Genomic DNA, 26,853 nt, shown 5'->3' with positions numbered 1-26,853 from the left:
CAAACACTGAGAAGGAAAATATTCTTTGCCCCAAAATTTTCAAATTTCTGCAAAATTCCAAGTCAACTCTTACATATTAAAGTCCTCATAATATATATCTGAAATAATCTGCCTAACCCACAAATGAGCTACCCAAATTGGAAATTAAAAAGAGAGCATTTTTCCTGTTGCTCATGTCTTGGCCCATGACAGCGGTTCCCACACTGAAGGCACTTTCCCACCGACTTCTCATGGTGAGCAGCCGTGCCCGTCTTGAGAGTGGCTCACAGAGCAAGACTGGGGGCCTCTGGGAACCAGAACAGGAGCACAGGGCGACCGTACCAGAGGTGCCCTGTAGTTGTGTCACTGAGCAAAGCAGTGCTGAGAGATGAGTGCTGATGGTCTCAATGGCCTGTGCCTTTACATCCTTGCGCTAGAGCGTGTTCCATCTCTTTCAGGCAGCTGTCGTGCCCTCCTTGGCGGAAAAGAAGCCCTCGAAGAGTAGTGGTTGTACGCTAAGGGCTCCCCTAAGAAGAACCACAAAGGGCAGTTTACAGGGTCCCCTTCAGGACGTCCCTCAGAACACACCTGACAGTGGGCAGCACCAGGCCCTGGATGCTGAGCTCTTTCAACAATCCGACAGCAAAAAGCAGCCGGGAACCACCAGCCAGAAAGCAGAACCTGCTTGCGTGGGGCATTTCCACAACCGCCATGTCTTTCAACAACAGCTGATTGAGAAGCAGAAGAAAAAACTTCAGGAACAGCAGAAAACCATTCTGGCGCTGAAGGAATACCAGCGACTGGCAGAGGCGCGCTGGGCAGCTGAGCGTGCTGCAGCCCTCACAGACGCACAGAAGCGCCTTGGGACGAGTCCCAGTGGAGCAGAGGAACCGAAAGGAGCCTGCCAGATGCTTCTCAAGTATGCCTGTCCCATCAGAATGCTCTTTGGACTTGTCTTAGAGGTCTGCGTTTGTTTCTGCCATACTAGGGATCGAAACAGCGCCAGACCTTTTTAGAAAAAAATTTTTTTTTTTTTTATTTTAAAGAATAAAAGAAGGATAACATAATAATAGGGGGGACTTAGCAAATTACAGACAAAATGGTAGGAAATTATCAATGGTTATCATTTTACATATTATTATCTACAAAATAGTTTCTCAGGAAAACAAATAGACAAATAATAGTGAGTTAGAGACAAAAGAGGTAGGAGATTATCAAGAGTTGTTGTGCTATACTTTGGTATCTTCAAAGTGGCTTCTAAAGAAAATAAATAGAGCTATACATGAGTGACCTACTGAGAAATCATTAACTCTTCTCAATGGTTGTTGTAGGAAACACATAATAATAAACATACATTATGAAATAGGATAGGAACATTACAAACTTTACACAGTTATGGATAGATTAGTAGGAAAATATCAATGGCTGCTGTAATACGTGGTGGTATCTTCAGAGTGGTTTCTCAGGAAGACAGAGATATGCAAGAAGGATCTAATAAGTAGTTACAGCCTAAGGGTTGTCAAAAATAGCATATTACCTGCTCACCAGTGACTCCTTTCACTGAGGTATGATGGCTGGAAGGAAGGCCAGGATTGAAAAGAAGGACCGAGAGACTTGCACCTGTGACTAGCAACAGGCTGTTTGCTTGTTCCTCCATAGTCATGATTACCCGGGGCTCCTCCATGGAGATGACGGTCTGGCCAGAGGGAGAAGGCAGACCATGCCCCAAGCCCTCTCATTCCTGTTGGACTAACTGGTAGCATGGGAAAAAAAAATTTTTTTGAGACAGTGTCTCACTAAATTGCCTAGGTGGGACTCAAACTTGTGATCTTCCTGCCTCAATATCCCTCATCGCTGGGATTACAGACATGCACCGCTGTGCCCGGTTGTTACTGAGCTTTTCACTTTGAGGTAGAGAGGTTTCTGAACTTCTGTGCCCTGCTTTTAAACTCCATGATCTTTGATTTTCTTTTATTGTGCACTCTTAAAGCAGAGAAGTCTCATACACTGTGACTTGTACATGACAATTATAAGTAGCAAGTGGCAAGTGGCCACTGTAAGGATTCAGTTATACAGTTAACATTTAGGTCATGATTCCCTCTGCCTGAAGAGCTTTGTAACTATACAGTAGAAGACAAGGGTTTTTGACCCATCTAGACTTTGGGGTTTCTGATTATGTTAAATGCTAAGAAGCCTGGACTGACCACACAGACGGCACCTGGAGCAGCCCCTGAGTTAGCTAATTACCTAGCTTGAACTTTTGCTGTTTCAGATAAAGCTAAATGTCTTTGAACCTGGAATTAAAAGTCCAGATTTGTCAGAGAATCATTTTAAATGGTTTTAGATGTGCCTAAGACACCCTCACTGTGATAAAGGATAGGGTAAGAACTTATGCTACTTACTGATTTAAAGCACTAGGAGTCAACTCCCGACTTTTACTGTAGACTCAAAGCCAACTTGTAGCCTTTCCAGACCTTGTTACTGCAGTGTATAGGCTGTATGAAGACGTATTCATCTCAGAGAGGAAGCGTTATTGAAGCTTAATTAATAAAAGGACTTGAATTCCTTATGTAAAAAGACTTTGAAGGCAAATAGTTATTGGTCTGATTTCTTTTCCTTTCTTTTTTTTTTTTTCTTTTTTCTCTCCTAGTTCATCTGTTACTTCTCCTAGGACCGGAAACAGAAGTGACTCCCAAAATTCTCTTTCTGGACCCAGAAGGAAGCCAAAGCCGCTGACGGCACCCCATCCTGCACTGAAAGGCAGGGCTGTCTTGATGTGTGTCTTCTCTCCAAGAGTAGAGTATGGCTGGGACTGAGTCCTGGCAACTTGGGTTTTGAGACTTGGGTAGAATGGGAAGAACAGAGTGCACCACTTCTTTTCCTGTCTCTTTTGCCAAACTTTCTGGCCTTCCTAGCTAACACGCACACGCACACACACGCACACGTGCACACACACACGCACACGCACACACGCACACACACATACTCACATATTGCTGGAAGGTGTTTCCTTTTACTGTAATGTGGTATTTGGATTGGTAAAATTATACAAGTAAGAAATCTGCAAGTAGGCACTAATGCTGCACACTGATATTATTGTACTTCGCTAATGCTAAAAAAATGATCAATTTATAGCAGTCCAAGTCAAGTTATTGTATGATTTGGTGTTGGTGTGCCTCAATAATAAGGTTTTAGTAGTGAAACATATAAACGAGCTATCTTAATTTTATAACATTTTGATGCACAACATTTTCATGCCCTTATTTTAAACCTACGCAGTGCTCTGAGGAGAAGAGCATTCCTTAGGAACCACATTGAAAATCTGCTTTTATCATATACTTAGTCACTCAGCACTTTGACAATTACACTGCGGCTTGTGAATTTGATATTTTGTGGAAAGGTGGCTGCCCTCACAAGAAGGCATATCATCTGAAGGACACCGTGCCTCCAGTCAGTTCCTATTAAGGAAGAAATTGGCAGTCTGCACTGCTTGTCTCTCAGGACAGCAGCTTATGCTGCCGTTGCCCACCACTATAGCTGATCCAGAAATGCGCAGTTCACCGCAATAAGTTTTTAAAAATTATTGTTTGAGCAAGGAGTTAGTTATTTTCAAATCCCAGGCTCCTTTTCAAGTAGTCTTTAATAATTCGATCTGGAAAAGATGAGGAAAGGGTGTATTACCGGAGACTGTACTACCCAGGGCTCTCTTGCTTTAATCCTCTAGTCTATTTCTGCTTCTTAAGGACAGTCTCACTCCGCCATCTGTGGCCCCACCGCTGCTCTGTGTAACAAAACAGACACTTACTATCTGCAAGAAATAACTTGATAAGTTTTCGTTCATTAGTTCTTAAAACTTGGACTTAAATTCTCTTCTCTGTAACGTGGCCCAAGGAACTGAAAGTAACTGTTGCTTGGCTTAGGTGAGCAGAACTCAGTCCTCCTCCCGTCCATGCCCCCCTTCCCGTGAAAGCCCTGCCTGATTACACAGTCATATTATCAGACCATCTTGCACATTTGTTTCTTTTGGATCGATATTTAATAGACTGTCAAGAACAAGAGTCTGACACTCAGATTCATTCTGGTGCCAGTTCTTCAAATGCCTGCTACAATTCCATTTCCTGCCCATCTGGATACCCAGGTCCTCAAACTAGATGAAAATGTATTCATCATGACCCCAAACTTCAGTTTGTTGCAGTTGGATATACAGACATATGACAGTGACTTAAGAGAAATTAGCAGGCTCACTTCAAATGAGATGTAAAGAATGATTCTATTTTCAAAGTATTTGTTAGATGCAGTGAAAGTTTTCTGGGTTCATGAAAGCTATAATTAAAATTTTTGTTTCTGAGTTTCATATAAGACTGTCACCCAGCTGTACTATGTTATTTAAACTAGTAAAGAGTTTTTCTAATAAAAATATAAACAAAAGCTGCCTACAAATTATTCATCATCACTGCAGGTGAGATTGTAGGTCTTTAACCTATAAAGTATATATCTTTTTTTTTAAAAAGCATAATTTACAAGAAAACCCGGACAATAACCCTACATGAGGCAGTGAGATAAAGACATTTCTTCTGCATATATCTTATATTGAAACTCTGTTACTATTTTTTAGCCATGGAAGAGAGAGCAGTTCAGCGAGCTGAACGTAGGCGGATCTTGGCAGAAAAGAAGAAAAAACAAGAAGAGGAGAAATTGGTAATAAATTCAGAATGCAAACTGAGGCAAGAAAAAGGATTTGTCTAGATGTTTCTTTATAAAACTGAAATCTTGCTTGTTTAAGCCTCCTGAGACTGTCGAGTTAGACCAACTTTGGAAACGGCCTGTGGCCTATGCCCTGGAATTCTGTGACAGTCTCAGAAAAATCAGGAGGAGATGGGAATCAACATTATTAGTGTAGAAGGGAGGAAATATTAGAAAAGTTAATACAACCTAAAAATTGGAAGGTTCACACATAATCAAGTTAGAGGATTACACAGGTAAATGTGTGACTTAATGCATTTACAGAAGAGAATAGTTAACTTCCAAAGTTTTGACCTACACTGTCAGAAGGAAATTTTTCACCTACCAGAAAAAAAATGAACAGTTCTAGCAGTTTGAGGGGAAGAGTTGGTTAAATTAAAGAAACCGATTTTGTGCATATTAATTTCACAGGTGAAAGGAAGAACTGAAATACGATCATTTTATGAGAAAGCAATGGTCTTATTTGGGTTCAGTCTTTTGGAGAAACTTTGTTTTTGAGACAGGGTCTTGCTCTGTAGTTTAGGTTGGTTCTGAACTCACTAAGCAGCCCAGACTGGCCTTGAACTCCTGGTGATCCTCCTGCCTTAGGCTGCCAAGTGCTGGCGATACAGGTGTGCACCACCACGCCCAGCTGGAGAAACTTCTGAGTTACGCAGCTGATGACACGTTAGTTGGGCTTTGTACCTTCATCACAGAGTGCGGACTTACTCTAAGCACAGGGCAGGCACTCTGGTAGCTGCTCACCTTGCCCCAGTGCAGAAGATCTTACAGCATGAAGGCCGAGGGCTCTGATTCTTCTCCATCCTCATCTCCACTAGGCCCAGTTAAAGGCTCAAGAAGAAGAGCAGCAGAAGAGGGAGGAAGAAGAAAAGGAGGCTCGGCTTGAGAAAAAACGGGAGGAGAGGAGACTGAAGAAAATGGTTAGTAATGTCTGTGCTCAGTCACCTGCCTGTTGAAGCCCGCTATGTGTGATGGTGTACCATTGTCTGCCTTTCCCACCCTAGAACTTCGGTCTGGAATAATCTCTCACCTCCACCTCCTCTTCTTCATCTTACTTAGTGAAAACTGATCCATTCTTCAGATCGCAGCTCAAGCGTGGTTTCTTCAGATTAGCTTTTCCTGCTCTGCCCACAACCGCTCCCCGGAGTTAGGCTCAGTCACTAACCCCTCGTAGCTTCCCGTCAGTGCCCTGCCAACGCTTGTGCTGATGCGTCGGTTTTGCAGTGTTTCTTTCATCTCCATGAGAGAAAAGGGAGCAGTCTGGTGCTGCTCACTGCGGCACTGGCTAGCAGTACCCTCAGAGTCTAGTAGACACTCAGCAGATATGCATCAAACAGTGAGCAAGTGAAGCTGGGCATGGTGGCGCACGCCTGTAATCCCAGCACTCAGGAGGCTGAGACAGGAGGATCGTTTTGAGTTTGAGGCCAGCCTGGGCTATAAAGTGAGCTCAAGGCCAGCCTGAATTGCATAGCGAGACCCTGTCTCAAAAAGACAAAAATAAACAAAAAAAACAGTGAGCAAATAAGGGGACAGAAGCACACCGAAGAAATAAGAGGCAAAGCTCTTTCTTTCAATTTTTCCCCCATTCTAGTTGGGAAGATAAAGCCTAAAAATACACACTTGCCAGACACCAGATAGTAGCGTATCTGCTGTCACGTCCTGCACTGAACAAAAGAGATCAGGAAGTCATGGAAGGCAGATCCAAGAGGATTTTGGAGAAATTAAGAGGCATTTTCTTGCTTTTCTAAAACCACCTAAGGAATCTCTGAAAAGGCTTGTTTCTTCCCTTAAAAACTGTGATGAGGGAAGCCAGTGTGGTGATGCACACCAGAAATTCCAGCATTTGAGAAGCTGAGGCAAGAGGATTGCTGCAAATTGGAAGATAGCATGGGTCACATAGTGGGTTCTAGGCTAGCCTGAACTACATAGTGAGACCCTGAAGGGGTTCTCAAGAAACCAAACAAACTAACAAATCAAACCAAAACAAAACAGGCTGTGGTGCGGGGTTCTTCAATAGCATTTTCCCAACATGTTTGCATAATCCTAGTGATTCCTGAGATAGCCGAGATGTTTTGAGAAAGTATAGGTTCTGTAGTTAAATAGTTTCAGAAAATGCAGGTTAAGATAAGGTTTGAAGTTTCTTTGTTAGTTGACTTCTCAGAACCTTTAACATCCTGCCAGATATTACAAGTTTCCAAAAGAGGGCCAATGTGCAAAGTGGTGACGTATCTGACTATAGAGCACCCAGTAATATGTCACTGAACCGTTTGGGGTCATACTGCTGTAAAGCAGTGAGATCACTTTTACAATATACAGTATGTTTTCCTTCTCGTATCTGTTCTTATACAAAATTTGAGAAGTGCAAAAAGACAGGAAAAAAATCTCTGAGCTCAGCATTAAGATTTAACTACTCTCAATACCTTAATATCTCTATTTCTGATCTGTGCAGCTCTCATTTAATTGGTTGATAATTATGTCTAGGTGAGTATATATAGTTTTTAAGCTTTTAAAATTTAAGAGTTTCTCATGAGTCACTCAGATTCACTTGTCATTCAGATTTTGTCAAGGAATTTTAATTTATAAGTAGAATGTCATTTTTTAAAAAGTAAAATTTATTTTGGAATAATTTAGAGTTACAGAAAAATTGGAAAGGCCGTACAGAGAATTTCCATATACCCCTCACTATATTTGCCTCCCCTAATCTTATCATCTTCTATTACCTCGGTGATTTATTAAAACTAAGAAATCAACATGAATGCACTGCTGTTGTCTGGAATTATTATTTGGATTCCACCAGTTTTCCTATTAATTTTCAAGATCTAATCCAGGAACTATTCCATGTAGCTATCATATCTCCTCAGTGTTGTCCTATCTGTGACAGTTTCTCATTCTTTCCTTATTTGTCATGGCTTTTTTTTGTTTTTCCAAGATTTTGACCATTTCGAGGGTTGCTGGTCAAGTACTTTGTAGAATGTCCCTAGATTTGTGTTTCTCTTTTTCTTATAATTATTCTAAGGTAGTGTGGTTTTTTGAAAGAGTGACAGCAAGGTGAACTGACATCCAAATCATAACAGAGCAGGGGATATGTGATATCACAATGACTCATCCTTGGTGATCTTAACCTTGACGGCTTGGGTTAGGCAGCGCTTGACAAATTTTTCCACTATAGAGTTACTGTCTTCCCTTTGCATACTGTGTCCTTTGGGAGCCATTCGTTAAGTCCAGTGTATTCGCAAGGTAGGAAGAAGGGAACATAAAGCTCCATGTCCTAAAGGGAGAAATATCTACATATATTATCTAGAATTCTTCTGTGAGGAAGGTTTGTTTCCCCACTTTGCTTATTTATTTATGTAAGTATGGATTCACATATATTTATTTTATACTTTGAGTGATTAAAAAAATGCTGCTAATTATTTTGTTGCTGAGATCATTCTGACTTAGCAGCTTTGGGATCTCCTTCCGGTTGACTGCTGTGTTTGTTTGACATGCCTGCGTCCTTCTGTATTGTTTGAGCACCTTTCTTTCTGGTGCTGTAAATTTTTTATTTTCACTGCCCCAGCCCTAGAATCAGCCATATCTGCAGGGTGCCTTAGTTCTAAATGGAGTTTGGAAAGCAAGATCTGGGCACTGAGGATACTAACTGCTACTAGGCTGTCACTGATTTTAGGACCTCAACAGGTACAGGTAGGCAATTTACAAATACACATATGCATACGAAACCATGTGTACACACCTAACTATGACCATTTATCTGTCCATATGTGGATATGGATATGGATAGCTTTGTAGGAGCTATGGAAAGCTAAGCATGAGCTCATACTGGTATCTTCAGCTGTAATCCAGCACAAGAGGATTTGTTCTGTCCTTCCCTTCTCGTTTATTCGTAATTCCCTCTCTGACCGTGTAAAACTGGCTCCCACAATCTGCCATCTGTTTACTTATTCAGTTCCAGTATAGCTGTAAAGCAGTTTCAGAGCCGTTAACTCACATCGCCATGAGAAAGAAAAAGCATGTACCTATTAGAGTTTAGTGTTTATATTCAGTTACCTTACAGTTTTTGTTTTTGGTACCAGGAATCAAACTGAGGACCTTGCACTTGCCAGGCAGGCATTATGCCACTGAGCTATGTCCCCAGCACCTATTTTAACCTTACAGTTTCCTTTAGAGCTCAGTTTTCCAACGTCACTAAGGTCAACTCCTATTTTTCTCCATCTTCTGGAGTGAAGTTATATGATTTGTTTTGAATATAATCATATTCATCTGTCATCAAGGACACTGTATCTTGGAATCCTGGACATATTGCTTGGTTTTCTAATTGTTTGCCTACATTAAAGTCCACCCTAAGTGATGTACAGTGCAGTCCAGAGCTGTGCATCTGCCATCCAGTGTCTTATACAAAGCAGGGCCTTCAAGTTAAAAGTTCCCCTGTCATGATCTGTTTTTTTGTTTTTTTCTTTGTACCAGGAATCAAACTCACGACCTCGCGCTTGCTAAGCAGGCGCTTGTGCCGCTGAGCTAAATCCCCAGCCCCTCTCATTCCCTGTTGCAGTGAACTACGTTCCCCAACCCCTAACCCCGAGTAAGCACTGCTTTGTTTTCCCTGTATTTTTTTTTTACCTTTTCTAATATGTCACATGAATGGACTCATAAAAGAATGACTTCTTTCACTTAGTAAAATGCATTTATGATTGATCTGTGTTGTTACATAAGTTAAAATCTCTGGTTTTTTTATTGGCAAATGGTACTCAATGGAATTTCATCTGAATATATCAGAATTATCTATTGCTCTGTTAATATTATATTTAGTTTTTAGCAACTATGAATACAACTGCTAGTAATGTCACATACTGTATGATTGGTAGGTCATGTGGTAAGTTTATGTTTAACTTTGTAGGTAACTGCGAAATTCCCTTTCAGCATGTCTGTACCATTTTTATTCTCACTAACCATGAATGAAGGTTCGTTTCATATCTTCATCAGCATTTGTTATTGCTAGGGTTTTGGGGTTTTATATGTTCTAATCTGTGTAGTGATATCTTGTTGTAGTGTTAATTTGCATTTCCCTAACAACATATAATATTAAGCATCTTTTTGCATATTTACTTTTCTTCTGTATATCTTCTGTGGTGAACTACCTGTTCATATCCTTTGCCTATTTTTAATTGAGTTTTTTACTTACCGTTGGATTTTAAGAGTTCTTTATACAGTGGTACCTCCGTTCACAAACTTACTTCTTTCCATGATTTTTGCAACCAGTTCGGTTTGTGATCAGAATCATGGAAAGAATTAAGTTCATGAAGAGAGGTACCACTGTATTTTCTAGACCAAGTCCTGTACTAATATGTAATTTGTAAACCTTTTCTCTCAGTCTAAAGCTTTTATTGTAATTCACTTAAGTATCTCACACAGGAAGGTTTTTAATTTTGATAAAGTCCAGTTCATCAGTTTTTTCTTTCATGGATAGTGTTTTTCAGTGTCATATCCAAAAACTCACCAAAACCAATGTCAATCAGATTTTCTATTATATTTTCTTCAGGCAGTTTTATAGTTTTACACTTATTAGGTATGCGGTTTATTTGGAGTTCATTCTTGTTTAAGGCATGAAGTATGTATCAGGTTCATTTTTTTACTATACAAAGCCAGTTTTTCCGTATTATTTGCTACCTTTTCTGCATTGAATTACTGTTATACTTCAGTCAAAACTTAGGTATACTGTATTGTATGAGTCTATTTCTGGACAGTCTACTCTGTTTATCTTTATGTCTGTCCCTTTGCCAGCACTGATGTCTTTAGTTGTTGTGGTTTTATAGCCAATGTGAATTTTCCCACTCTGTTTTTTTGAGACTGTTCTGGCTATTCTGTTTCCTTTGCCTTTGTGTATATATTTTAGACTAATGTCAGTATATACAAAGAAAACCTTACTAGGGTTTTCCTTTGCATTGTATTAAATCTGTAGATCAAATTAGGAAAGACTGAAAGCTTATCAACATTGAGTCTTGCTGTTTTGTTTGTTTTTGCTAGCTTATTTATTTGGGGGTTTTTTGAGACAGGGTATCACTATTCAGGCTGGCCTTGAACTCACTATGTAGCCCAGGCTGGCCTCTGCCTCCCGCATGCTGGGATTAGAGGTGTGCACCAACATGCCTGGCCAACATTGAGTCTTTAATTCTTGGATATAATATCTATCTATCTACCTATTTATTGTACATCTTGATTGAGGTATAATTGGCAAGTTAAAATTGTACTTATTTAAGTTTTACAACATGAGGCTTTAATATACGTATATCATGTGGGAGAATTACACAATACCAATTAACATATCACCTTACATGGCTATGTGTATGGTGAGAATACTCAAGATTTATTCTCAGAATAAATTTCAAGTATACAGTACATTATTTGGGGTTGTTGTTGCTGTTGTTGCTGTTGTTGTTGTTTTTGATGCATGGTCTCACTATGTATTTCAGTATCCCAAGCTGGTCTTGAATTCACAAAAATCCTGCTGCCTCAGCCTACTGTTGTATTGTTCCCTTAACTAGTATCTAGTCACCTTCTTGGTCTCTTCCGATCAGTCTTAGCTTAAAATCCACTTTGTCTGAAATTAGGATATCAACTCCTGGTACCTTGGTTCACAGATGCTTTTGGTTGCAAACAGGAGTTTTTCTGGGTTTCCATTGCATGGGATATTGTTTTCTACTCTTTAAATTTTAATCTGTAACTATTCTTTTGAATTAAATGTTTCTTATATGCTGTGTGTTGTCAGGTTTTCTTTCTTGATTCATTCTACCAATCTCTGTCTTTTGCTTGGGGAATTGGGAACATTCACATTGAGAGTTATTACTGAGAGTATTGACTTATTCCTGTTATTGCATTATTTTTGTATTGTTGATTTCCTCATTTTTCCCCTTTTGTTTAGCAGGTCCTGCCAGGTGTATTCATATCTTTTTGACTTACTGACATTATTGGCTTTGTTGTCTCCTTCTAGGATATCCTTGAGAATTTTTTATAATGCTGGTTTGGTGGTCATGAATGTCTTGAAATGTTCCTTGTCATGGAAATACCTTATTTCTCCATCAATTTTAAGGAAAATTTTGCAGGATACATAAGTCACAGTTGGAAGTTGTTATCTTTCAGGGCTTGAAACACTTTACTTCAAGCCCTCCTGGCCTCTGAAGGTTTTGTAGAGAAGTCTGCTATGATTCTGATGGTTCTACTTTTCTGTGTGATTTGTTGCCTTTCTCTAAAAGCTTTTAAGATTTTTGTCCCTGTGATACACTTCTGGAATTTTGAGTATAACGTGGCACGTATAACATGGCATGGAGAGTTTCTCTTTTGCTGATGGCTATTGTATTCTATATGCCTCACTTATCTGTATGTTTATTTTTTTTCCTATATAGTGGTACTTTGGTTCATGAATGCTTTGGTTGCAAACACTTTAGCATTTGGCAATCTTTTTCTTGCAAACTCTGCATCAGATGACAAACATGACCACAGCCAGCTTTCCCACAAAAACACAAATGTGGTCATCCTTTCCAAAACTGTAGAACAAATTAAGTTTGTGATGCAAGGTACCACTTTATTTGGGAAGTTTTCTGCTGTTATTTCTGTGAATAGGTTTTTATGCCATTTGTGTTATCTTCTGATTTTTCAGTTATTCCAGTTATTCTTAGATTTGTCCTTTTTGCATCATCTAGTGGTTGCTGGATCAATTTTTCATTTTCACTTGCTGTTTTTAAGGTGTTTTTGAGTAGTTGGTCTTTAAAGGTATTATTATCTTCTAGTTCTGAAATTCTGTCCTCACAATGATCTATCCTGCTGCCCATACTTTAAATATGATTTTCAGTATCCTGGATTTCTGATTGGAACATTTTCATCCACTCCAATTCTTTGGTGAATTGATCATTTATGTTTTGTATTGTTTTGTTTAGCTTATCTGACTTTCTTTTAGTGTCTTGTAAGAGCTCCTGCGTCTTTTGGGTTTATACTTTCATTACATATTTAGTTATATCATCTAATCCCAGTGAGTATCTCTTTGAGCTGTTTTCTTCCTCTCCTATGCTTCCAGGTTATTTAAATGCACAACTTATATTGTTGTGCCTCTTGGTGCCCCCTAGATTGGCTTTGGGGGAAGTAGGGGTTTGGAGAGGCATTTTGTTGCCTTTTTTCCCATGTTTCTGTTGTTTTTATTTGTTTTGTTTTCTGCTGAGGTTTTTGGATACTTATAATCTAAAAATTGTATTGCTAATGTAGAGATTGCTTTAGTTGCATTTCAGTAATGTACAGTGAAACCTTGAGTTACAACCAACCTCACATACCAACAATTTGTGTTACTACCAGAATTTTAGGTTTAACTTACTATCAAAGTCTTGAGTTACGACTCAAATGCTAGCCACTTGTGTGATTGCAGACAAAGATTTATAATGTCAGAAAGCATATGTAAGCGTCAATCTGAGCCCAGATGCATGTGTCTATAGACACGATTTTGGTCAGTGCTTTATATAATTGCTATGATTACTGCTATCAGCATTGCCCAAAAGAAGGTAGAAAAGAAGCTAAGGAAGGAGGGGAAGGTAAATGAAGCAATCACAATCAATGAAAAGAACAGTGTTAAAAGGGAGAAACAGACAACCTTAGCCCAATTTTTAGTTCTGAGAAGGTTGAGACCTACAAAGCCTGAAGCAGTGGGCTGGAGACTCTCCAAAGTAGAGGAAGAACACCAGAGAGCCAGATTCCTGATGTTCTTATGGAAGAAAACTCTCCTTCCAAACCATAACCACCTTCCATTTCATCTTCCCTACCTGCAAGCCAAAGATGTCAACTTGAATGGTGAGTACAGTATGAAATGATTGTTTCTGGTAAACTAGGCCCATTTTATAACTTTTTGGTGAATACACTAGGAAAATTATTGGCATTTCTGATAAATTATGCATATTATACAACCCTTTTAATTATGAAAAGGTTAGTTAAGAGGTGCTTTGGGAGGTTCAGAACACATTATGAATATTTCCATTATTTCTTGTGGGAGAAATAGACTTGAGTTACAACCAACTTGAATTATAACCAGCCCCTGTGAATGAATTGCATTTGTAAGTCAAAGGTCCTCTGTAGTTTGGACATGGCTAACTATATCTTTCACCACAGCCCCAAGATTCCTCCACCTTGGTTATTTTGGGAAAGGATGGTGCAGTGTAGTTAGTCCAGTGACCAAGTTCTCTAGGAATGTATTCTAGTGTTGTTAATATCACAAAGGCAATCTAAGGATTGGTTTACAGAGAAATAACAACAGTTATGTGACCCTATTAATATCAAGTGAAACAGCTACAGTAGTATTGTCCAAGACAAATTATATATTAACATACCATAAGAACCAGTTATGTATCACCTTCCTTCCTTCTTTCCTCCCTCCCTCTCTCTCTCTCTCTCTCTCTCTCTCTGTTTCTTTATGAGACAAAGTCTTCTTAAGTGACTGAATTGCCGGGCTGGGTTTAAGCTTGTGATCCTCATCTGTCAGCCTCCTGGAGTGCTGTGATTATAAGTATGTGCCACCTCACCTATTTTAACATTTCTTTTTAGTATATGTCTTCTGGAACTGAATTCTCTCAGTTTTGTTCAGCAGAAGGAATTTACAGCAGAATAAAGATTGAGGAAGTCTCATTTCCCCTTCCCTTTTGAAGGGTATTTTTCCCAGAGATAGAATTTGGGGCTGACTTTTTTCCTTCAACACTTGAAAGTTGTTACTCTATATCAGTGATGGCAGACTTTTTATACCAGACATGCTACCACCACTGTATAGTTTCTGACAAGAAGTTTTCCCTAATTCTTATCCTTGTTTCTTTGTAGATATTTTATCTTGCTTATCCTTTCATAACACGACCACAGACTAGATTGCTTTAACCAATTGAAATTCATTTTCTTATAGCGTGGGGGCTAGAAAGTTCAGGATCAGGGTGCTGGCATGGGTGAGTTGTGGGAAAGGCTGTCTTCCTGACTTGCATGCAGCCTGGTTCTCACTATATCCTCACATTATCTTGCCTTGGTGCATGTGTGTGAAGAGAGAGAGCACAGATCTCGCTGGTATCTCTTCGTGTAAGGGCATCAATCTTACCTAGTCAGAGCCCTACCCTTAGAACCTAGTCACTCCCTTAGTGGCCCCACATCCAAGTTTTAACATGAACTTTGGTGGGGACACATTTAGTCCATAACAGAAGGTAGGTAATGGGAGTTTTTTCCCCACCTACCTTCAAGACTTCTTGGATTTTTATTTTTTTAATATGATCTTAGTATGGTTTATTAGTTGGTTTGCTTACCTTTCTTAGTAGCCTTAAGCTTTTTGGATATGTGGTTTTGTGGTTTGTCACTGATTTGGGAATATATTTACCCCTTATTTCTTCAAATACTTTATCTGTCCCATTCTTTTTTTTCCTTTGGATTTTCAATCACACCAATGTTACATTATTTCTTGTTATTCCATAGCTGTCAGGTACACTATTTTTCACTCTTGTTTTGTTTTACTTGTCAGTTTGTGGAATTTCCATGTTACTGGATTCTTTCTTCAGATGTTTTATCTAGTGTTAAGTCCATTGAAATCCCCCTTCATTTCTGTTACCATGTATTTTTTTTATTTCTAGCATTGTTATTTTGAATCTTACAGTTGCCATGCTCTACTAAAATTACTTATGTAATGTAGAGTGGGATCTTCTCTTTCCATTGGAGCCTCTAACATTATTGTCAAAGTTATTTCAAGTTCTTTCCCTGATAGCTCCATTATGTCTGTCATGTCTGTGCCTGATTTTGATGACTGCCTTACATTTTCAAACTATGTTTGTTTCTTGTCTTTTGGTGTGTCATGTAATTTTTTTTTGCAAGCCAGACATTTTTGTTAGGACAATAGAAACTGAGGTAAAAAGGCCTTTGGTGTGGAGATTTGTGTTAATCCAGGCAGGAATTATGCAGTTTGAGGTTTATTGTTGCCATGGTTACCACTGTTGAGGTTTGTTGTTGCTATGGACACCAAAGACTTCAATTTCCTGTAGTGATTTTGTTTTTATCTCTTTTTTTTTTTGGAGGGAGGTATCTTCCCATTGTGATACTTCCCCAAAAGACCCTCTCTCTTATGGTTCTAGATGTAACCCACTGCTCGTACTGGAGGTTTGTGTAAGTGCAGTGACAACATGTAAAGGCAGGCTTTCTCATTTCGAATTAAGTTTTAGTCTTCGTCATGCACAGCTTTGGGCACTCACATAAGTTCTGCTCCTACTGTAGTGGTAGACTTCGTTCTGTACCCTTTCCTTCTTTTCGGGGCAGTAGTTATCTACCACTATCCAGTCTATGACTGTAAAGCCCTTCCTGCTCCTTCAGGTGAAATAGGGCAGTCTCGTTTGGGCTGAGTTTTTGAGAGCCGGTCTCCAGCGCATTGCTGTTCCTCCAGGGCTCTCAGATGTACCACGCAGGTGGAGCCTCAGCGTCCCAAGGACTGTAGTCTGCACAGATGTTGCAGTTGCTACTGTTCCTCTCTCCCAGCCAGAACAGTGGTCAGACCTGTCTCCGGATTCTCCCTGAACCTCTCTCTGGAAGACTGGTGCAGTTCCTAGAGGAAAAGCCTCCAAACAAGTGATTCCCCTTACCGTGGGATCACTTCCTAACTGTGGCCTTCAGGAGCTTCATTTTTCTCACACTGCTGTACTCTGAGCTTCCAGCAATTCACAAAATTTCTAGTTTGAATGTCTTACTGGCTCTTACGGTTTCTGGTGGCTTCTGCCTCGGGTAAGCAAATGCCTGGGTCCCGTGCCCCCTTGAATGTGCCTGTCTCCTCAGAATGGGGAATGGCTTCATGTCTCTTACCAGTTTACAAAAAGGACATGAATTTGCTGTCTGTCCAGTTTTTTTCTTATTCAAGTGATATTTCTTGTGCAGACCAAGAAGGAGGAAAACTACATTACTGGTCAAAGGGATTGTTTTATTTCTCTCAGTATACCAAACCCAGACCTTTCCTTTTTAGGAATGTCAGTCCATAGCAATAGAGAAAAAAACTTGTTACATAAATTGGTTTCCATTTAGTGGGTCAGTTGTTGTTATCTAATTGAGATCAAAGCATTTCTAAACTGGCTGTGCCAGCCTTCTTTGAGAGGAGCTTTAGATCTAAAATGTACACGGCAGTTGCCTTCTTTTCCTTCAATGCAGAGGTGCTCTATACAGTGTGCCTCCTCTCCCAGCTTACCCTGTAATCCTGTTCCTCTTGAGGCATCGTGTTCTGCACAGGCAATTCCTTACTTTATGTGCTTGTGTGTATAGCTGATCTGCGAAGCAGCCTCAAGTCCATGATAATGTTATCCCTCTGGACATCACAAAGATAATGGCACTTCTGAACCAGTGCCTGCTGTGACTTCTCTGAGTCAGCTGCATATGGCCAGGTGTGTTCGGTGGAAATCTTCTAGATGAGCAGTTCTTTTGCTCATTGAGTTTATCAGCAAATTGTCCAACCAAGCTATCATATTTTCTAATTATATAGATGAACAATCCTATCATTGGTATGACGGAGAAAGTATCAGAGGCAATCATTTCTCTGGATAGAAAATATAAGCCAAATTATGTGCGCATAGGGTCCTGTGACAGTAGTTTTGAGACAAAAGAATTGGCAGAATTCTTCAGAGATAAACTGATGACAGATTTGTCCTCTATTTCCAGAAGATGGCACAAAGGCAAGACATAGCTGTGGCTTAGTGTTCTTGTGACCCTGAAGGGAGAGCGTGTCGGGTGTGACAGTAAGAGGACCAATCAGGTTTCACTCCTTGAGTTCCTAAAAATAAAATATAACTTTGTCTTCATATCCCATTGCTCTATTTTTTATCACATACTTATTTTCTGATAATACTTATCAGACTATAACTTCTGTGATTGTACAAATATGCTTTCTTTTGACAGACATTTGTGGTTGAAAGGTAATTTTATCAGGGAAGATCCACAAGATTTGAAGTCTTCTGTGCTTAACAAGCCATTTGCTCATTGAGCAAACATCTGTAGAATTCCTGCTATGTGCTAGTCATTGTTTAGATGTTAGAACAGAGCAGTGAGGAAGACACAATAGCTCTGCCCTTAGAAAACTTCTATGCTTGTTTGGGAAAACAGGAAATAAACAAGTCAACAACCAAAGAAGTAGGGAAAGAGAGGATCAATGGGAGAAGCAAAACTGGGAAGCCTCATTGGGAAAACTCCATGAGGAGGTGATATTTGAGCTGTTGGATGTCAGGGAGACCCCTGCAATGTCTATGTGTTAAATGTGGGATACCTATTCAACATCCACAGAAGCATGTCAAATAGCTGATAATATAAACCTGGGCATCAAGATTGTCATAAGGAATCTGGAAGTCAACACATGGCAGTGCTTTCGGTGCTCTAGAAGTGGCTGGGAGAGGGCGTAGAGAAGAGAAGAGATGAGAGTGCAGGACCACATACTAGAGTGTGTGAATAGTTATTCAGAGGAGAGCTCGTGAGGTGGGAAGCAGACATGAGCATCTGATACCAAATGCTGAGGTTAAAACGTATTTGTGTTAGGAGAATGGTGGTGATTAACCCAGCAAAGTGCTACTGGGCCCTATTTTTTAAAAGGGTGCTGTTTGATTTTGTAACATGGAGTTCATTTATGACCCTTTCCAATGACAGCCTACGAAAGAAGGCACTTTCTAGTGGGCTGGGAGGAGAATGGATGAGGACTAGAGACCATGGGTGTGGGTAGTAGTCACATGGGATCAAAGAAGGATTTCTTTTTTAGGGTCATGGTAGTGATTATTTGGGGGGGGGGGGGGCTTCAGTTCATTTATTTAGTTTGCTTTTATCTTGTTTATTTTAAAGATGGGAGATACAAAGGCCGGGCATGGTGGTGCACACCTGTAATCCCAGCACTCGGGAGGCTGAGGCAGGAGGATCGTTGTGAGTTCAAGACCAGCCTGGGCTAGAAAGTGAGCTCAAGGCCAGCCTGAACTGCATAGCGAGACCCTGCCTCAAAAAGACCAAAAGAAAAAAAATATGGGAGATACGAGTACGTTTGCATAGTGATGGGAATGATTTGGTTCATAGGGAGAGAGAAATTAGTTTTGGGGCAATGTTGACTGCCCTGTACTCTTCCTGACATAGCTGTAATCCCTGATCCTCCTCTCAAGGCATAGGAGCTGATATAGATGTATGTTTAAGAGTCATTTTTTGTATATCATTGTAATTGTATAGAACTTAAGTCAGAGAGAAACCCAGGGTTAGTATCGCCTTTTTAGCCTGAGTGAAGTGTGTGCTTTATGAAACCCTAGCATGTAAATCCCCAGTGTAACTGCAATCTCAAAACAGACAGCAGCATAGCGTGTGTTCCTCATGCGGAATTGTGGGTACAGCTGTAGAATTTTATGGACAAGCATATGGAAAATGTGATGATGGCCGTGAAATACACCCGGCCCTCCTGAGGAGTCATTAAGTGAGGGAGGAAATACTTAAATCTCTACGTAAGAATATAAAAACTGGACTCAAGCAGATGTCTTATTAAATGTTTTTCTTATATTTTTCCATGGAAACATAGACTTTCAAAAGTCTATTTTCTTCCATAATCCCTTTGAAAATGGTCTTCCTTTGGTGCCTAGAACACCAAGCATAGAGTTAGACTTCTAGGAGGACGGACATCACCCGTGTGTGCAGGTGAGTCGTCTTAGAGCTGGGCCTCGGGGCTTCTCCAAAGGCCCGGATCTGGACTCAGTTTCTGCCTGCAAGCTGCACCTGCTGCCTTGATGCTACTGGGAATTTCAGTAGCTGGGGAACCGCTCCATTTCTGTTTTCCTCTTCACTTACCCCTCAGCTTCCTCTTGCCACTCATGGGAAAACTTGCTGTCAATGTTTTTATTTCTGGGCGTTCTGCTCAACAAGTAAGTCATGTGCCTGGAATAAGCATCATAAGGCTGTCTGACACGCTGCTTTGGAGAATGTGGATGTCTCATTCTCGGGAACTTGTGTGAAACTGGGGTTTTGCATGGGAAGTTCAGACTGATTGTCCCTTTCATATTAGAAATGTCTGTCCCCACAGCTTCCTTTTAAATTATTTTCCTGGTTTGCCACAGGCTCAGGCATGGTAAGCAGCTTATGAAATCAACCGGTTTTTACCACCACCTTTTTCTTAACATGAAATTACGGGAAGTAAAGAAAAAGAAACTGAAGTGTTTTTATATTTATACTCCAGAGAGTATGAAGAGAGTGCCACGGTGAAGACCACCTACAGTCTTTGCTTTTGCTCCTGTTCTGCCTCATGTATGTCACTTGCTACCATTCACCATTTTTTATTATCCCACCTTTACTATAGGCTATTTTTATTAAAAGCAAAACAGTTTCTGTCATCTTTCTCAGACACATTCTTTGGGGCAGGTTTCTTGTGAGAGGGTCATGGGGTGTCTTCTTTTCGTAGCATGACCAGGGATAGTTCATCTTTCTCCTCCGAGGAGGGAAGCCTGCTTTGTGATGATCGAATACTTATCTCTGCTTCATAATTTAAGTAAGGGGGCTACATTGCTGAGTTTTCCATAATGATGAAAAATTCATGGTTGTTCTTCTGACTAGATGTTTTACTTTTAGTAGGGAGAAATTCATTATTTCTGTGATCAATACTAAATAGACCCCAAAATGCACATAGCCCTGATTCTTGTGGAGCTCATAGCTGACTTTTCTTGACCCTCTTAGCAAGATTGGTTTTTTTGTTCCGTTTTGTTTTGTTTTTTGAATCTTCCAGAGCTCTATTAAAATGATTAATACACTATGTAGTAGTTACATGTTCAAATTAAGTTCATTAGCTTCTTGTCCAATTGAAATTCACTAGTTTTACAATCACGGCATTTCTACTTCATTATTTTTCCAGAAAGAATTAGAGAAGCTGGAAAGAATTAAGAGGAACAAAGAATTAGAAGTAGCAGCCAAAGAACAATATCGGAAGATCTTGCTAAGGAAAAAAGGTCTGGAGCCTTGGAAGAAATTGATTCAGCAAAGCAGACAAAACACCCAGGTACAATGTTGCACTGTTAGCACCCCTCCAAAATTAGAAAATGGACTTTTCCGAATAGCATGAGTACTTGGGCATTGAATTAACTAGGGATATCCAAGGTCAGATGAATAGAGGCTTCTCTCAATTTTAGCAGCGCTTAAAAAACAGAAAAATTTGTTAGGTTTCTGCTGTGATGAAATGGCATAACAACTTAACTCCTAAACAGCAGACTCAAGTATAACTGAGGTATTTGAGTGTACTCAAGTATTTCTTTCTTTCTTTTTCTTTTTTGGTTGTTTTAAGACAGAGTCTCACTGTGTGGGTCAGGCTGGCCTTGAACTCACTATGGAGCCTAGGGTGGCTTTGAACTCACAGTGACCCTCCTGCCTCAGCCTCCTGAGTATTAGGATTACAGGCATGCACCACCATTCCTGGCTCAAGTATTTATTTCTCACATACATGTAGGCCAGTTACGGATTAGGTTCTGCTCTCTCCCTGTTATGGTTTATGTCTGTGTGTCCCCTCCAAAGCCTCATGTGACCAGGTGGCAGGCTTTTGGAGTTGAATAATTGTGGGTGTGAGAGCTACACCCGCCCTGGGGTGGATAGTTTGCATATGTAAGGGAGAGGAAGAGGCTGCTTGAGGCTATTCCTCCCCCATTCCACGCTGGAGAGTGCTTGCGGGTTAGCTGTGTGCTGCCGCCCTGAGATGGAGCCCTCTGCCACATGCCACTCTGCCTTATAATCTGCCAAGTACAGATTGAAACTTCCATGAACTGTAAGCGAAATAAACCTTTCCTTCCTTAATTTTGGGCATCAGGTATTTTGTCCCAGCAGCGAGAAAAAAGTAACCAAGACACTCCCTAAGCCTCGTTCTGGGTCCAGCAGGTACTTGGGGTATGCTTCTCAGCTGGCAGCTGAAAGACATAAAAATTATATGAACCCATCAGTAACCTCCAAAGTCCACTGATACTTTATTTTATTTATTTATTTATTTTTTGGTGGTTTTTTTTTTTTTTTTTTTTTCCGGTACCAGGAATTGAACTCACGACCTTGCGCTTGCCAGGCAGGTGCTGTGCCGCTGAGCTAAATCCCCAGCCCCAAATATTTTATTGAACAAAGCAAATCACAGGGCCAAAAACTCAAGATCACCGAGGAAGGAAGGAGGCACTGTGAAATCACATCACAGAGCATACTGGTGTAAATTCTATTGTGGAGAACAGTATCCGGTCTGTACACAGAGGTATATGAAGTTAAACACCATCTAAACTTGTGAAATTTCCCCAACAAACTTACCTAGTGCACAGAGCAGGGTAATCAAGTAAATAATCAAGAAGTCCAAAACAGATGAAATGTTATCTTGCCCTTTGGCTTCCAGACCGGTGTGTTCCACAGAGTCCCCCGTGATGGTCATTTTGGCCAGTAAGTGTGAGTTCGAAGAAGTTTCCTTGGATCAGCTGCATACACGTGCCAGACAGCTAGATGAAACTGAGGGAAATGTGTCCTTGTTTGGAGAGGACTGAGAAAGGTTTCCTCTCCTTTCTCTTTAAAGACTATAATGGTCACTTTTTAAAATCTGTGAACTCAGAATTGTATATTTTGATAGACTGAGACTATGAGCCTTTTAAATTGGTAAGACATTAAATTATTCATCTTATTTTCCTACCAATGGTTTTGTGGTTTATTGATATTATCTTAATTTCAATGCTGGTGACAGTTCATTCTACAAAACAAATTGGAAGTATCGGCATTTCCTCCCTCAGCTGCTGGTTAAGCACATAAAAAGGGCTGTTATGCAGCTGTTGTCCAAGTTCCAGGACGGCAAACCAAGAATGTCATCAGGTACCCGCCTCAAAACTCAGTGGAAGTGAAGTGGTAGCTTTGGAGGTGGTTTATTCCATTTCGATGACCAGCCAGTTGCTGCGATCTTCAGGGAGCCCCATCCCACTGAAAGGCCATCCATGTAACCTCCACGTAACAATATAGTAGGGCCTCCCACCAGTGCTCTTAGGATACAGAACTGTATGCGCCTTAAGATTATTCTTCTCTGATAACTGCCTAAATGTGATGCACAGTATTGTTTGGCAAGCTGACGCGTGTTTTCTTAAAGGATTTAAAATTTAAAGAATAATTTCTTTTTCTCATTTAAAAAAAAAAATGCATAGCTGGCAGAAAAACATCGTTCTTTGGCTCTACAGAGGAAATGTCTGCTGACCTGGTTCCAGTGTAGTCAGGAAAGTTTGGGGAGGAAGACGGCTCAGGCGGAGCGATTTTGTTCCCAGCGATTGCTTAGGAGGGTCCTTCGGAGCTGGCTACAGGTAAGGCCACAGGGAGAGCACTCCGAGCACGTCTCTCCTCTTCCCTTCCTTTGTTGTTCCTGTGGGCGTCACGAACTGTTCTCCTCTGCGATGTCCCTCTGCCACGTACCTCGGACTGAAGCTTCTGCAGACTGTGAGCTAAATAAACTTTGCCCTGTAAATAAATAAATAAACAAACAAACAAACATGTCTCTCCTAAATCTTCCACTAGAAAACTAAATGGACCCCAGAAAGCCCATGGTCACTTGTATTTTTTCAAGAACAATATAGAGTAGTGAACCCAACTAATTGTTTGAAGTGAACTTGAAAATGTCAACTCAATCTTATCAAATCTTACGCATGTGTCTTTTTTTACACGCCGTGACATAGCATGATATCCACTTTTGTCTTCATACTCACTTCCTGGCTACCTTATTACAGTGCTTCCGTGATCTCATTAGAAACCTGCCCCCTCAACCTCTACCTGTCTCTGCCCCTCGGTTTCTGTCCTGCTCACAGTAAATCACAAGGACACCCCCTCGGCTGCCATGTTGTCCCTTGCTCTTTATGCCGCCAGCGTCCTTCCCTGCTGCTTTGCGTGTTTGCGTCAGTGCTCTCGTTTGTACTCTTCATTGGCTCTCAGTCTTTGTCTGCCGACACCGTTTGTCTCATTTCTGTTGCTGTCCTCCTCCCCAGCATGTGACTGATCTGGAAGAAGAAGCAAGAGGGCTCTGTGTGCATTTCCTTCAGAAGAAGATTTTCAGGGCCTGGTTTCTCCTGGTCCAAGAGGCGAAGACTGACGCTCAGGGCAAGCACGAGGCTGCGGCGGGCCATCGTGACAGGTGAGGTTTCCATCCCCAACAACTTGCAGATCCCCTGGCTTCGCCATTGCTCTGCAGTGTGTTCTACCCCTGGGGTGTATCTGAAAAGACGAGAGACACCAGGCAGAGTGGGAGCCCCAGCTTGGCACTGATGACGTGGGTGGAGCAAGACTGTAACCCCCATGGGGGGCCAGGGTCCCTGTGTTTAAAGTGAGGAGGAGGAGGAGGAGGAGGCTCACATCCTCTGCACCTCCACAGGCACCGGCAGGGGGAATCAGTGTGAGGTACATGAAACACACCTAATGTACAGTCTTTTTTTATTAATCATATAGTTTTATTTTTTGTTCAGCTTTTTAAAAACACTATTTAGCTGGGTGTGGTGGCGCATACCTGTAATCCCAGCACTCTGGAGGCTGAGACAGGAGGATTGTTGCGAGTTCAAGAACAGCTTGGGCTACAAAGTGAGCTCAAGGATAGCCTGAACTGCATAATCAGACCCTGTCTCAAAAAGACAATCAATCAGTCAGTCAATCAATAAACCCTGTCTCAAAAAGACAAAAAATAAATAAAATAAAAACATTATTGTGAAATAGAACATAAATGAAGTGCTTACATCATAGAAATACAGTTTAAATGAATTATGAAAAAGTAGACACCCATGCACCACTAGCTGAAGTCAAGCAGCGGACCATCACTGCTGGAGGGCTTTTCCCCAGCACAGGTCCCTCCTACAAGGAAACCACTCCCTGCCTTGTGCCGCAGACACTCTCCTGTGTCTCTCTTGCTTTTCTTCAGCATGCAGCCTGCAGTGCTATAATTCAGTTTTGCTTTGTTTTTAATTTTTATATATATGGAATCACATTGTATTAGTATTTGAAACAGAGTTATATCATATTAAATCCAGTGTCTTGGGGAAATAAAGGCGTCCATATAAGTAAGGTTTTTCTTTGTTTTCTAAGTTTAATCCTTTGGACAGAAATGCTTTGAATGCCATTATGCACGTCCCTTTGAGAGTAAAGAAGTATTTCTGTCTCTTCGGTGATTTGGCGACATTCCTAATGAACATCGCTGAGCGTGGTGGGCATTTCGGTGGCGCCTCTGGCTTGGGAGGCGTGATGGCCACTGTGACGTGCAGAAGCACCTCTTTTCTCCACAGCTTCCTCTTCGGTTGCTCTGTTTTCACGTGCATGTGCGTGCGCACGCACTCGCATCTCCGCTCTACATAATAGTTTTCTTCCTTGGTACACGAGGAGGCCCACTCCTAGGAAAAAGTGATTGTCCTTGTTTCATTTACGGACACTGGAAATCAGTGGGTTGGGAACGGATAAAAAGTTGATTATAATTTTGTCTAAATGAAAATAAATATGCAGAAAGTCAGGGTAGAGGACTTGCCTCTGAACAAAATGCTTCAGCTTTAAAACTGGGAGGCCAGGACTGCCTGAGTCTCAGTGTGTGTGGCGGGGCACACACCCTTTTGAAGTGTCCCTGCTCCCCTGTGGTAAGTTAGGGTAGCGACGGACCCTGTCTTAGGGCGTTGTTGTGAAGACTGAAAGGTAACACGCTAATGTACTTACTGCAGTGCTTGACTCAAAGGTGTAGCTACTCTTGTTTTAGTTTAGTGTAGAATTAAACATCCTTGTTTGCCCACCTTTGCTGTCTGTCAGTCCTGTGCACGAACTGAGCTTCGTGTGAGCCTTTCACTCAAACCGTCGTATCACTGTGCAGCCAGGGGTGGGGGCAGAGTCATGATTTCCATTTTCAGGCAAGGAAACAAGCTGCAGGCGCAGGTGAATTGCCCCACGTGTACAAATAACGAACAGCGCTCCCCGCCCTGCTGACCAAGTCCTCTGCACCAAAACATTCTCTTCTTGGTGAACCAGTCCTCTTCTCCGTGTTCCTAGTGGATCGTCATTTGCAAGCTGTAAAATGTAGTAAGACGATAGTGTTCCTAGACAGGGTTTGAAATTAGGAAACAGAATTCGTGCAATCAAGAAATAAAATTACAGCCAGTGTGTGCTTGATGAAAAGCAATGAATTCTGTGACTTTATCTCTTCTCAGTTTGTTCTTGCCCACCCTGTTGCTGCCCCACTGGCCTCCCCTGCCGTTCTGACATACACGGCTCACTTCTGCCTCAGGATATTCGCATGCCTGCTCTTCCCAGTCAGCCCACTCTGATGAGCCTGAGTAGCTTGCCTCAGTCACTGTCTATCCATTAACCTGCCCTAGCCTGGGGAGCAGGGGCAGAGCCTGTCAGGAAGAGGGTAGAACAGTAGGAACGAAAATGCAGAAGTTAGAAAACGAGAATATATAGCTTAGCCACATAGCTGAGGCAAGTGTGAGGTCCTGAGTTCGATTTCTGGTACCCACAAAAAAACAAAAAACAAAACAGTAGTACAGCGAGGAAGATGGGATGACTGGCAGGTAAGAGTGAGAGAGAGGTGGAGTCAAAACTAGGAGTGGTTTCCAGAGACAGATTCAGGAAGCGGTAAGCCGTGGAGTGAATGGGTAAACACTGAAAGCAGTAAAGCAGTTCCACTCCTTGGAGCCTTTTTTTTCTAAGTGAGATTTCTACCACAAAAATCAACATTGTCTGAAACACGAAGCAGCCAAAAGCTATAAAATTAATGAGGACTGAGATGCATTCCAGAGCCTCGTTAGCTGGTTAAGAGGCCAGAACAAATCCCATCCCTGCCTCTAGTTGTGAAAAAGTAAAGCTAACTGCTCTGCACTCTGGTTTCAACAACCTAACTCCACTTGGGGTTCCTCACACACTCGCTGCTACTCTAGCTGCTTTCGCTTAAGTCTTGCCCTCTCCTGGGAAGGCCTTTTATTCGTCTCACTAAAACTCAGCATAAACACTGTGGCCTTAAGAAGCCTAGAGCCACTGAAAGGTTTTACTTTAAAATCGGGAACAAGAGAAGGATGTCCGCTGTCACCACTCCTGTTCAATATAGTTCTGGAACCACTAGCCAGAGCAATTAGACAGGAGAGAGAAATAAAAGGAATAAGG

At 41.1% G+C, this 26,853-nt stretch overlaps 1 protein-coding gene across 1 annotated transcript in view; it reads left to right on the top strand.

Annotated features, from left to right (window-relative positions):
- Kiaa1407 (KIAA1407 ortholog) overlaps positions 1 to 26,853 on the top strand; it is a 77,988-nt gene that overhangs the window by 47,801 nt on the left and 3,334 nt on the right. Inside the window, exons 10-16 of the mRNA XM_005386409.2 lie at positions 438 to 898; positions 2,630 to 2,739; positions 4,595 to 4,677; positions 5,541 to 5,642; positions 20,603 to 20,746; positions 22,890 to 23,042; positions 23,718 to 23,863. Of these exons, the coding sequence (XP_005386466.1) occupies positions 438 to 898; positions 2,630 to 2,739; positions 4,595 to 4,677; positions 5,541 to 5,642; positions 20,603 to 20,746; positions 22,890 to 23,042; positions 23,718 to 23,863 (1,199 nt within the window). The remainder of the gene's footprint in view (positions 1 to 437; positions 899 to 2,629; positions 2,740 to 4,594; positions 4,678 to 5,540; positions 5,643 to 20,602; positions 20,747 to 22,889; positions 23,043 to 23,717; positions 23,864 to 26,853) is intronic.

This window comes from Chinchilla lanigera, unplaced genomic scaffold, assembly GCF_000276665.1.
Source record: "Chinchilla lanigera isolate Chin_1 unplaced genomic scaffold, ChiLan1.0 scaffold00026, whole genome shotgun sequence".
Classification (NCBI taxonomy): Eukaryota; Metazoa; Chordata; class Mammalia; order Rodentia; family Chinchillidae; genus Chinchilla; species Chinchilla lanigera.
Note: the sequence above shows the minus strand (reverse complement) of the source record. Positions and strands in the feature narration are given on the sequence as shown.